General features: G+C 44.2%; 1 protein-coding gene across 4 annotated transcripts in view; it reads left to right on the forward strand.

Annotated features, from left to right (window-relative positions):
- Positions 1–12,468, forward strand: part of STXBP4 (syntaxin binding protein 4) — a 161,689-nt gene that overhangs the window by 10,002 nt on the left and 139,219 nt on the right. For all 4 annotated transcript variants that reach the window (XM_080994538.1, XM_080994535.1, XM_080994536.1 and 1 more), the window contains 3 exons: positions 1,440–1,525; positions 3,792–3,924; positions 5,482–5,614. In XM_080994538.1, the coding sequence (XP_080850664.1) occupies positions 1,459–1,525; positions 3,792–3,924; positions 5,482–5,614 (333 nt within the window). In that variant the 5' untranslated portion in view covers positions 1,440–1,458. The remainder of the gene's footprint in view (positions 1–1,439; positions 1,526–3,791; positions 3,925–5,481; positions 5,615–12,468) is intronic.

Consider the following 12,468-nt stretch of genomic DNA (forward strand, 5'->3'; position numbering starts at 1 on the left):
CAATACACATCCTTTAAACTTCACGTAAGATGAGCTCCAGGCTATGCTCATGGTTTTCGGATTTGAGGGGTATCTGACATTGCACAGTAGCAGCCCTCTCTGTAGATTATATTTGGCTTCTTGTTTGAGTTCATACAAGGATGTTCAAACATTACTGATATCATGGTCTTTCCAATGAGTGGCTCTTGTCCGAGCTTGCTTATTGACTTACAGTGGTACCTCAGGTCACATACGCTTCAGGTTACATACGCTTCAGGTTACAAACTCCGCTAACCCAAAAATAGTGCTTCAGGGTTAAGAACTTTGCTTCAGGATGAGAACAGAAATCGTGCTCTGGCGGCACGGCGGCAGCAGGAGGCCCATTAGCTAAAGTGGTGCTTCAGGTTAAGAACAGTTTCAGGTTAAGAATGGACCTCCGGAACGAATTAAGTACTTAACCCGAGGTACCACTGTACTTTAAATGTTGTGAGGATCCTATGCCCTTTTAAAATGTGTTTTGTCGGGGTGGGTTATGGGTTGTTTTTATTTTGATTATATATTTTATGGTTTTATATTTTGATTTTATTCTATGAACCGCCCTGAGACCTCTGGGTATAGGGCAGTATATGAATTCTAATTCTAATAATAATAATAATAATGTGCTCAGTTGTACTTTGCAAGTGGTGCATCTTAACCATATTTGAAATTGAACTCCAGCTTGAACTGGGGTCGTTGATTCTTGTATCATTTGTTCTTGAATTTAAAGAATCGTAGAATTGTAGATTCAGGTACGTAGCTGCGTTGGTCTGACGCAGTAGAAATATATAAAATAAATAAAAAAATTGTCCAGTAGCACCTTAGAGACCAACTGAGTTTGTTCTGGGTATGAGCTTTCGTGTGCATGTGTAATTTGAAGAAGTGTGTATGCACACAAAAGCTCATACCCAGAACAAACTCAGTTGGTCTCTAAGGTGCTACTGGACAAATTTTTTTTATTTTTAAAATATATTTCTAGTAGAATTGTAGAGTTGGAAGGGACCACGAGAGTCACTAATCCAGCCCACCGCAATGCAGGAAACCTTTGCCCAGCATGGGGCTCTGTGATTAAGAGTTTCATGCTCTGCTGTCTGAGCATTTTTCTTCCATCATTCTCCTTCTGGCGTGGGACTAGGTCAAGCACTGCTGCAGGAATTCCCTGCCATGCAAGAGGCTGAATGAAAGCAAAGTTTTCGTCCAGCGTTTGGTACAGGTTGCATGCAACCAAGTTGTCCCAGGACTTCTGCCTGAACAATGGAAACTGATTTAGAGGGGGTGCGAGAAGTGGGAGAGGACAAGCCGTCGTCGTGCTAACAACTTTGTTGGATGCAATCCTCGGTGCCATTTTCTTGAAAAGCCTTGGGACGAATCGTTCAGAAGTGACATCGATATGTAAAACATCTCTTCATCCTCTTTGTTTCCAGGATAGAATTTCTGAACCTGATGGAGAAGTGCAGCTCGTATAGCAACACAGACTCTGTGAGGAATTCCCCGACACAACTCCTGGCTGGTGAGCTGCCAGTTATATATATCTTCTTTGTGCAGCGTTGAATATGTTTGGTGGCCTGGTGGCCTCCATTAATATTTCAGGTTGGTAGGAATGCTTGCATGAATTGGAAAGTAGACCCTTAACCCAGATTTTATGTGTGGGTTGATGTTTGATGGACAGAAAGTACACCTCTGTTCAATCGATACTCCCTTAAAAATCAGTTGAGCAAGAGAGAAGTGTGGCAATGCCCCCTAGGGGCTCATTTCACACATTACAAAGCAGTGTCTTGGTCCTCATTGGTTTGTAACAGCATAAAGTCCCTTGCTTGTACAGTGGTACCTCGGGTTAAGTACTTAATTCGTTCTGGAGGTCTGTTCTTAACCTGAAACTGTTCTTAACCTGAAGCACCACTTTAGCTCATGGGGCCTCCTGCTGCTGCCGCTGTGCCACCGGAGCACGATTTCTGTTCTCATCCTGAAGCAAAGTTCTTAACCCGAGGTACTATTTCTGGGTTAGCGGAGTCTGTAACCTGAAGCGTATGTAACCTGAGGTACCACTGTAATTTGGGAACACTGAGCTGCATAAGTAGTTACTATACAAGGCAATTGCCATTAAATACAAGGTGTGACTGGAATGTTCGGCAAATGGTCACAGAAATCTGACAGCGAGAAATATTCAGACATATAATCGGCATTGGAAACCCACGAAATGCTCACTGCTGTGTATGGATATGAAGCTGTAACTCGAAAGACAGTGTATGAGTGGTTTCAGCGTTTCCGAGAAGGGTGGCAAGCCATCGAAGATGACCCTCAGTCTGGCAGACCGTCAATGAGCAGAAGGGCGGCAAACGTCGACAGAGTTCATGAGTTATTGATGCGGGATTGCCGTTTGTCCGTCAGAATGATGGCAGAGGAATTGCATATTCCGCGTGAAATCATTACTGAGGTTACTGAGTTGTCCCACCCTCCATATTCTCCCAATCTGGTCCCACCGGATTTCTTCCTTTTCCCCAAACTGAAATCTGCAAAGAAAGGGCACAGATTTTCCAGCATTTCACACATCCAAGCCGTTTTGACGAGGGAACTGAAAGCAGTACGAAAAGAGGATTTCTCTAGAAGTTTACAACAGTTCTATGAATGTTGTCAATGGTGCATTGTATCAGAGGGGGCCTACTTTGAAGGCCTGTAAAGCATGTGTGTTTGAATATTTCTCACTGTCCGATTTCTGTGACCATTCACCGAACTTTCCGGTCACACCTTGTATTAGCCTTATGAACAGCAAATGGAGGCAAAGACCAGCAAGCCAACTGCTCAGTACTAGTCCAGCCCCAAGAAACCTGTTTTGCTCCTCTTTCATCAGTTTTGATCACCTGTGTTGCAAATTGCAGATTCAAGATTTCCAGAAGGTAACTGAGGATATGCAGTGGTACCTTGGTTCTGAAACTTAATCCATTACGGAAGTCTGTTCCAAAATCAAAGTGTTCCAAAACCAAGGCGCGCTTTCCCATAGAAAGTAATGCAAAATGGATTAATCCATTCCACACTTTTAAAAACAACCCCTAAAACAGCAATTTAACATAAATTTTACAATCTAATGAGACAATTGATCCATAGAATGAAAGCAATAATCAATGTACTTCACTATAAAACAAATACAGTCGTACCTCTTGTTACGTCAGTCTCCGGTTGCATTTTTCCAGGATACGAACGCAGCAAACCCGGAAGTGCATGCTTCCAGGTTTCACCCCGCACGCATGCGCAGAAACACTCTACAAGTGTTGCACGTGCGCAGAAGTGCTCTTTCATGCCATGCGCATGCACAGAAGTGGCGCTCTAGTTGCAGACTTTTGGGGTGCAATGGGACCCCGGAACAGATCGAGTCTGTAACTAGAGGTACCACTGTAAGAGAGTATTGTAGATGATAAAAATTAAAATTAATTTTTTTTCTTACCTTCACTGATGATGGTCATTGTTTGGATGGGAGGCTTTTATCCGTTTCTGCAGTCACACAATCAATCAGTCAGTAGCTGAACAGGGTTCCGCACAGTCACAAAAACAAATTAACCGAAAAAGCCTCAAAAACAAAAACGCAAAATAAAAAGTAAAAACAAAAGCGCCAAACTTAATCCGTTCCTGAAGTCTGTTTGACTTCCGAAATGTTAAAACCAAGGCGCAGCTTCTGATTGGTGCAGGCACCCTGGAAACAAAAGCCAACAACCACCAGGTTTTCAGCATTTGAGAATCAAGGTACCACTGTATGTCCTTTTGCCTTTCTCTCTCCTTCTTAGGTAAACCTGCTGACAGCCTCTCTTTGGGATCGTCTTCGAGGTCACTAAGCCCACAGCTGCTGTATCTAAGCGACATCATTGCAAACCACCACGGAAATCCCCCGACAGCGACTTCTCTTCAAGCCACCACAAAGTAATGTTTGAAATCATTTGCAGATTGTTTCTCCGTCCCCCTGCTCCCAGAATTTGTGGGACATACCTATTGAAAGCATGACAGTGTTAGCGTTCCAGAAGCCATCTTACCCACCCGAGCTGCCAAAAGCGAATGGATTCAATCAAAGCAGAACTTGTATGAATTCTGACGCATTCATTTATTTCATGTTCTGTTTCTCTGCAAATCTGCTCGGAAAGCAAGTTGGCTGTGGAATTCATCAGGCGTGGGCATCCGTTTCGCCCAGTCTGGTCTAGCACTGGTGGTTTTTTCTGTAAATGTGAATACCTGCAGCAACCTTCTGTCAGCATCGCCCTTGAGGCAGTGCCACAAACTGGACTCATCCACTTCAGCCCCGACTGGGCTAGGCGAGCTGGGTAGCACTTCCAGAGACCACCTTCTGCACAGGAACAGGTCAAAGTGCTGTGGACTCACAGCTTAGAGTTGTGAGTATAGCAGAGTTGTGAGTATAGCAGAGCATAAACGACTCGGAGAGCAGCTCTGTAGAATATCTTCTTTATTCTATCTACAACTATAATACACAACTATATACAGAGCTAAATGAGGTCTAAACGAAAAATGCTGAACTGCACTGAGTGTCTGCAGCTGCTCTTAGCAGCAACCTTATCTATACAGAGATCACATACAGTCTCTCTCTAACACAGTCTCTCTCTCTCTCTCTCTTTGATGTGAGGCTGGAACGGAATAAGTAGAGAGCAGAAACCGCCCCTCTCCTCACCTTCTGCCATGTTTGTGTGCTCCAGGTGCTGTGGACTCCAATTCCCATCAGCCCTTGCTAGCTTATTGGAAGGAGAAAAATAATCATTTCCTTAATAACAATTTAAACAATTTATTTAACTGAAACAATAACATTATAGCATATGTATCCATGTTTGTTAATTGATGTGGTTAAAGATTTTTTTTTAAAAACAGCAACTTAGACTGAGTTTTAGCACACATGAAAAACTTAAAACAGATCCTTATTTCCTGATGAATAGCTTTTGGACTATAATGTAACTTAAATAGAAAACTATCTTTAGAAAGATTTTTCCTCCAAAACCATTTTATTTTAAAAATCTAATTTAAATTTTTTTTAAAAAAAATCCAATTTAAATAAAAAAAATCTAATTAAATGAAAAAATTCAATTTTTAAAATTATTTTTAAAAAATCATTGATTTTTATCCACCCTGCCAAGGTATCTTCCTTTGACTGCTTTGTTATCAAAGGCAGATTGTATAGGAATTCCTTCTGGGCCTACTGAAGCAGATTTATGAGAGCAGGATTACATAAAGCTCTGCTCTGAAGGTTCCCGTCTGCACAGCAGTGCTCGATTCAACCTCTGGTTACACAAACAGCCACCTGTAGCTGCATCTTTTACACCGAAGGCAGCTCCCCCAATTAAGATGTAAGCATCTTGGAGCAACCTTGATGCCATAGCATCCTTAGGAGAAAACAAAAGGAGATGTCTGCTTCAGGCTGATCCTGGTGTTCCAGCTGCTGACCTTTGAAAGCTAACTTTGTTTTCTCTTCTTGTCTAGTGACAGCGTGTTTCAGATCATCACTGTTTCCAAGGGAACAGGCCTTGGCTTGAATGTTGTAGGAGGCATCAACAGGAACGAAGGGCCCTTGGTGCATATTCTGGAAGTTATTCCTGGAGGTGATTGTCATAAGGTAGATGAAGGGAGGGACATCTCTTCGCTCCTTTCCCCCTTTTTCTAGCTGGGAGTATTACTTAGTATCTGCTCAGGTGTTGTAAGAGCGTTTCAAAATCGGATCTTATTTATTGTATTGTGGCGCTTTTCAAAATCAACTCCAGACTTCCCTGCTGTTCCCTTCCTTATGTTTATTTGTCATTAAACCAAACTTGAGAAAGGCAGTCCTTTAAATATAGTGATACAGTGGTGCCTCGCAAGACGAAATTAATCCGTTCCGCGAGTGTCTTCGTCTAGCGGTTTTTTCGTCTTGCGAAGCAACCCTATTAGCGGCTTAACGGATTAGCGCTATTAGCGGTTTAGCGGCTATTAAAGGCTTAAAGGCTTAGCGGATTAGCTGCTAAAAGGCTATTAAAGGCTTAGCAGCTTAGATAAAGGGGGGGAAAAGTGAAAAAAAAATCTCAAGACTCGCAAGACATTTTCGTCTTGCGAAGCAAGCCCATAGGGGAATTCGTCCTGCGAAGCAACTCCAAAACGGAAAACCCTTTCGTCTAGCGGTTTTTCCGTCTTGCGAGGCATTCGTCTTGCGGGGCACCACTATACCTTGGTTCTCAAATGCCTTGGTGCTCAAACAACTTGGAACCTGAACACTTCAAACCTGGAAATAAGTGTTCCAGTTTTCAAACTTTTTGCGGAAGCTGAACATGCTCCGATTTGAGTGCCACACTTCAATTTTGAGTGTTGCACTGAGGTCTGCATTTTTGTTTTTGCGGCTTTTTTGTTTATGTCAGGGAACTGCCATTGGAGCTAGAGGCGGAGGGAAGGCTCCAAAGGGATGCAGGAGAGGGTCCCAGTAGGGAGAGAGGCAGCCCATCTGCTGGGGAAGGAAATCAGCGTAACACCAGTGGAGAAGGGGGGCAGGTGGGGGAATCGGGGAGGAGGCTCCAAGACTCTTCGCTGGAGACCAGCGGAGAGAGTACGGGTACTCCGCTGCCCACACCCTCCCTGCGCAGAAGACTTCCGCGCAGGGAGAGTAGGAGGAGACTTGGCGTCAAACAACTTTTATGCTGGAAAAGGTTTAAGAAACGCCCACTGACGGATTCTGCCAGCGACTGAGACAGTCACGATGCTGGAGGCTGTTCAGTCAGAAAGGGTTAACCAGGTAACCTAGCCAGGAGTGGTGGCAACTTACGCACGAGCAACCCCTAAACCCATTACAGTTTAGTTTTTGTGACTGTGTGGAACTCAGTTCAGCTACTAATGGATTGATTGTATGACTGCGGTACATTGTTTATTGCTTTCATTTTATGGAGCAATGGTTTCATTAGATGGTAAAATTCATGTTAAGTTGCTGTTTTGTTGTTGTTGTTGTTTAGTCGTTTAGTCGTGTCTGACTCTTTGTGACCCCCTGGACCAGAGGACGCCAGACACTCCTGTCTTCCACTGCCTCCCGCAGTTTGGTCAAACTCATGGTGGTAGCTTCGACAACACTATCCAACCATCTCGTCCTCTGTCGTCCCCTTCTCCTTGTGCCCTCCATCTTTCCCAACATCAGGGTCTTTTCCAGGGAGTCTTCTCTTCTCATGAGGTGGCCAAAGTATTGGAGCCTCAGCTTCAGGATCTGTCCTTACAGTGAGCACTCAGGGCTGATTTCCTTCAGAATGGAGAGGTTTGATCTTCTTGCAGTCCGTGGGACTCTCAAGAGTCTCCTCCAGCTGTTTTAGGGGTTGGATTAATCCATTTTGCGTTACTTTCTATGGGAAAGTGTGCCTTGGTTTTGCAATGCTTTGGTTTTGGAATCGACTTCCGAAACGGATTAAGTTTGAGAACCAAGGTACCACTGTAGAGGACTGGCCTTTGTAAGATAGGAAACATGGCCTCTTAGCTCGTACAAAACTGCCCTTCGTCATTTTCGTAGCTCCTCTCTAAACCTTTCCCAAGTTTCCATCATCCTTCCTGAATTTTGTATGCCCACAACGGAACAGGATGCTCCAATTATGTCTTACCAGCACCAGATTAATTCCCTAAATCTTTGAAACTGCACTCCAGTTTCCAATCGCCTAAAATGGTGTTATTGCCTTATTTGTTATCCCCTGCTAATAAAAGCACGTTCAGTCCTATTTAGTTACCGTGCATTGTGTTTTCACTTAATTGCTACTGTTGAAACTAATGGGAGATATCTAAGAAGGAATTAAAGAAAAAAGAAAAAGCTATGGCTTTTCATAATTCTAATACAAGCATTGATAGAGAATTTACAGGTGCTTTTTTGAGCTCCCTCAAGCCCTGGCTGGATCTAGAGACCTCAAAGGAGCGTTTCGGTTTAAAGCATTGTCAATTTAAACAGGGAAAACAGGTAGGGGGAAACGGGACTCCACATCGCCACCTGGTGGCACAATGTTATATCGCACACACAACGCATATAAATCGCTTTTTCTTTACCAGTCTAGCCGAGTCCCCCTTGTGTGTAAATAGAGAACATGCCCTGCCGGGCATATTGTTTTCATCCCTGTCCCCTGAAATATCATCTCTCTCTTTATCTTCATGCTGCGTTACAAGCGGTGAAGTGTGAACCCCAGCGCGGCTAGATTCATATACGCCTCGAGTAAAACAAAAAGGTCACACAGAGGTTCAAAGTTGACTTGCTTTTAATTTTAGCCCAGTCTGGAAACTGGGCCATAAAACACAACAAGAAGAGCACAGCACTGGAAATAATGAAGGCTCTCAATGGCCTCCTGTTACAAGTCTCTCTCCCTTCTCCCCTTTCTCTTTATTGAACTTAGCAGCATGGAAAGCTTGTGTTGGGACCTCTGTTAGGCTTCTTTTTTGGTGAGACTGTATAGCAGAAAAAGCTCTGCGGCATTCGCGTATAACCTTTTGACCTTCATTAGAAGGTGGTTGGTGCCTTTAATTACCTTAAATGCTTTGTTTGATGTGCATGAGCCTAGGGCTTGCCGGTCAGAAGGTTGGCGGTTTGAATCCCCGCGACGGGGTGAGCTCCCGTTGCTCGGTCCCAGCTCCTGCCAACCTAGCAGTTCGAAAGCACGTCAAAGTGCAAGTAGATAAATAGGTACTGCTCCAGCGGGAAGGTAAATGGTGTTTCCGTGCGCTGCTTTGGTTCGCCTAGACCTGGAAAGCTGTCTGCGGACAAAACGCTGGCTCCCTCGGCCAGTAAACCAGCATTGTGACATTTCTGTATGCAGTACAAATGGTTGTGTGTGTGTGCATGTGTGTGCATGTGTACATGCGTGCATACAAAACTAGAAACTAAGTTTACAGATTGTGGTCTGTAACTGTAATTTCCAATTGCTTGGGGGGTGATCAGATTGCAAAATATGTCTGTGATCTCTCTGCTCTTTCATTAGCCGTGTTCATATGAATGGTGTTTGTGCAGGAATAACCCTTGAGCTAAAGGCTGCACACTTGCCCATTGTTTCTCACACTTTCTCCGTTGAGACAAAGTTTTGCATCATGTGCAAAACTGGAACTAATGCATCTCTTGATGGCAACATTAAGTGTCCCTAACCATGTCCTCAAGCAGTGAGCGGTTTAGGAGCAGGGCTTAGTTTCTACAATGTGCTGTTTGATTATAGCAGAGTTTTTTTTCTCTGAGGACTGTTCTTTCTCTTCATCTCCATCTCTGTGTGTGTGTGTTTGTCTGGCTTCAGCGATAGCTGCGCAGCTTGCTCTGGCTTTTCAGGGAGGTGGGAGAAGGGACGGAGGGCAGCCCGTCAGTCCCTTCTCCCAACTACCAGAAAAGCCAGCAAGAGCCGCTCTATCTTTAAAGAGTGAGCATGTCTGCGGCTTTTGCTGGCTTTTTTTGTTTTCCTCCTCTAAAAACTAGGTGCATCTTATGATCGGGTGCGCCTTATAGAGCGAAAAATACGGTGATTATAGCACAGAGAGAGAATACGCACGGCTGTCAAATTTTTAACTCCTCCTTTTGAAAGCGTGCCAATCTAAAGAAACCTATTTATGCTTGTTTACGCTTTTCTCAAATTTAAGACCCAAGTCCCACCCCCTCCAAATCAATTCTACAATTTATAGGCAGTTCGGAGCTTTAGCTGTGAACTAGCTTCAGATGCGGTTTGTGTGTGCTGTTTGGCACAAGTGCCACCAGAGGCCACTGTTGCCATTTGTGTTGCTTGCCACCGCCAGCTAAGAAGTATTTTAGCCTAGTCGAAAAAATAGTAAGCACCAAGGAACAAACGAGATGCTGTCGCTCAGTGGTATAGCGTCAGAAGTTATAAACTGGCATCTAAGAAAGCAAACCAGGTTTAGCTTCTTGTGGAATAGGTTGTTGCGTGCATTTTCATATACAGTGGTACCTCGGGTTGCAGGCGCTTCAGGTTACAGACGCTTCAGGTTACAGACTCCCCTAACCCAGAAAATAGAGTGAGATGGGCGCACAACCCTAGAGTCTGTCAAGACTGGCCCGTACGGGCAGGGGTACCTTTACCTTTACCTTTAACCCAGAAAAAGCTTAAGAACTTTGCTTCAGGATGAGACCAGAAATCGCACAGCGGCGGCATGGCGGCAGTGGGAGGTCCCATTATCTAAAGTGGTACCTCAGGTTAAGAATAGTTTCAGTTAAGAATGGATCCCCAGAACGAATTAAGTTCTTAACCCGAGGTACCACTGCATAGGCTGCTGGAGTGTATATAAAAAGCAATTAATGGTTTAATCCTGTGCATGATAAAATAAATGTGTGGCATCCCTTCCTTTTTCTTGCCATAGGTGAAGTGTCAAGTAATCACTCTTTTCCTTATCCATTGCCATATCTGGGCTCGGGGTGGGGAGGCGTCTTAGCCCACAAGGTCACACTCTGGCCTCTGCCTGATTTCCTGCTCTCTCTTTCTTTTTCTAGCCATCCTTTCCCCCAGCCGTGGCAGCGGTCTTCATTTGATTAATGTTGGTTTATTAACTCGTGATCTTCCAACCGGGCATCCCTTCGGGATAGACTCCAGGCATTGCGAAGCAGAGATTCTCACTATTGATTTAGAGCAGGCATAGGCAAAGTTGGCCCTCCAGATGTTTTGAGACTACAACTCCCACCATCCCTGACCACTGGTCCTGTTAGCTAGGGATGATGGGAGTTGTAGTCCCAAAACATCTGGAGGGCTGACTTTGCCTATGCCTGATTTAGAGGATCTCTTAGTGGTTAGGGAAGAAGGAAGGGCATTTGCCTCCTTATTGACACATTCTGCCCTGAAAGTTTCGGTTCAAATCCTGTACCTGCCTCAGTTCTGTGTCAGTAAAATGGGAATAATCAGCCTCTCTAGTTTTGTCAGCCTGGTACACTCATAGAATCGTAGAGTTGAAAGGGACCCTGTGGATCATCTAGTCCAGCATTTCCCAACCTTGGGCCTCCAGCTGTTTTTGGACTACAACTCCCATAATCCTCAGCTAGCAAGACCAGTGGTCAGGGATGATGGGAATTGTAGTTCGAAAACAGCTGGAGGCCCAAGGTTGGGAAACACTGATCTAGTCCAACCCCTTGCAATGCATAAGGATGTGTGTGGCTGAACATCTTTATAGAGTACTTTCGTGCCTTCAGAAGTGACCTATAGGCTTAGAATTCCTATTGTTTTCATGTTGACAGCAATTCCATACCCTCCAATATTTCTCTGATAAAAATAGGGATGTCTTATTCCATAATAATAATAATAATACTAACAATAGTTTTATTATTTATATCCCCACCTATCTGAGTGTGTTGCCGCAGCTTCTCTGGGCAGCTTCCAACATACATAAAAACATAATCAAACATTAAACATTTTTTAAAAAACCTTCCCTATACAGGGCTGCCTTCAGATGTCTTCTAAAGGTTGTATAGTTACTTATCTCCTTGGCTCGGGGTGGTCACATAACTCCATACTCCCCAACATTTCTCCAATGAAAATAGGGGTGTCCTACTGTACCCTTCAACGTTTCTCTCATGAAAATAGGGACATCCTAAGGAAAAGCAGGACATTGTGGGTTCAAAGCAGAAACCAAGATGGCTTCTGTAAGTCTGGGACTCTTTCTGGAAAATAGAGATACTGCAAGGTCTGCAGTTTTCACGGACTGAATTGCTGCTTGCATTGAATTTTTTTAGAAGAGCCTCTTTTTTAATTTTAAGTGTATAACTTGGCAAAAACAGAAATGTGATGTGCCGTAGGCGGAACGTTGGTTTGAGCTGAGCGCAAAAGCGCTTTTTCTGGCCTCGTTCTCCACCTCCCCAGCCACCCACCCACATTTTCCTGAACTGTGCGCTAAATTATTGGTGCCAAAGTCTTTGGGCTCTCCGCTGTTGCATCTGCTCGGTCCAAATATTCGCCGAGGTTGTATGTATAGCTGTTTGAAACTGGATCCCTTACCCCCACCCCTCTGGTGCGAATTAATCCGGCTCAGAAATGGATTAACTGGTACAGAAACTTCTCACAAACTGTCTGTGGCTTAATTCTAAAACAAAACGACCATCTGTGTCCAATTTTGTGCCCAGTGAAATTCCACTGATATCTCTCGCTGATCTGTTACTCTGTTCTGCAGCAGCAAAGTAGTTCAGCTCCTAATGCCAGCTTCTCCTTTCCAGGACATCTAGTCCTGCCTGATTATCCCCTTCCCTGTCCCTTATCCTTTTTTTATTTTTCATCCCCTGGCATCCATGCGGCTGTCCAGTCCATCTATTGCTGATTTCGACAGCTTTAGCTATGAGGACTTGGTTTGCGTCATCACAGTGGCTGTTGCTCCTCATCAGGATAAAATACAGTGGTACCTCGGGTTACATACACTTCAGGTTACATACGCTTCAGGTTACAGACTCCGCTAACCCAGAAATAGTACCTCGGGTTAAGAACTTTGCTTCCGGATGAGAACAGAAATCGTGCTCCAGCG

This window comes from Podarcis pityusensis (assembly GCF_964106645.2).
Source record: "Podarcis pityusensis genome assembly, chromosome: 2".
NCBI lineage: Eukaryota > Metazoa > Chordata > Lepidosauria > Squamata > Lacertidae > Podarcis > Podarcis pityusensis.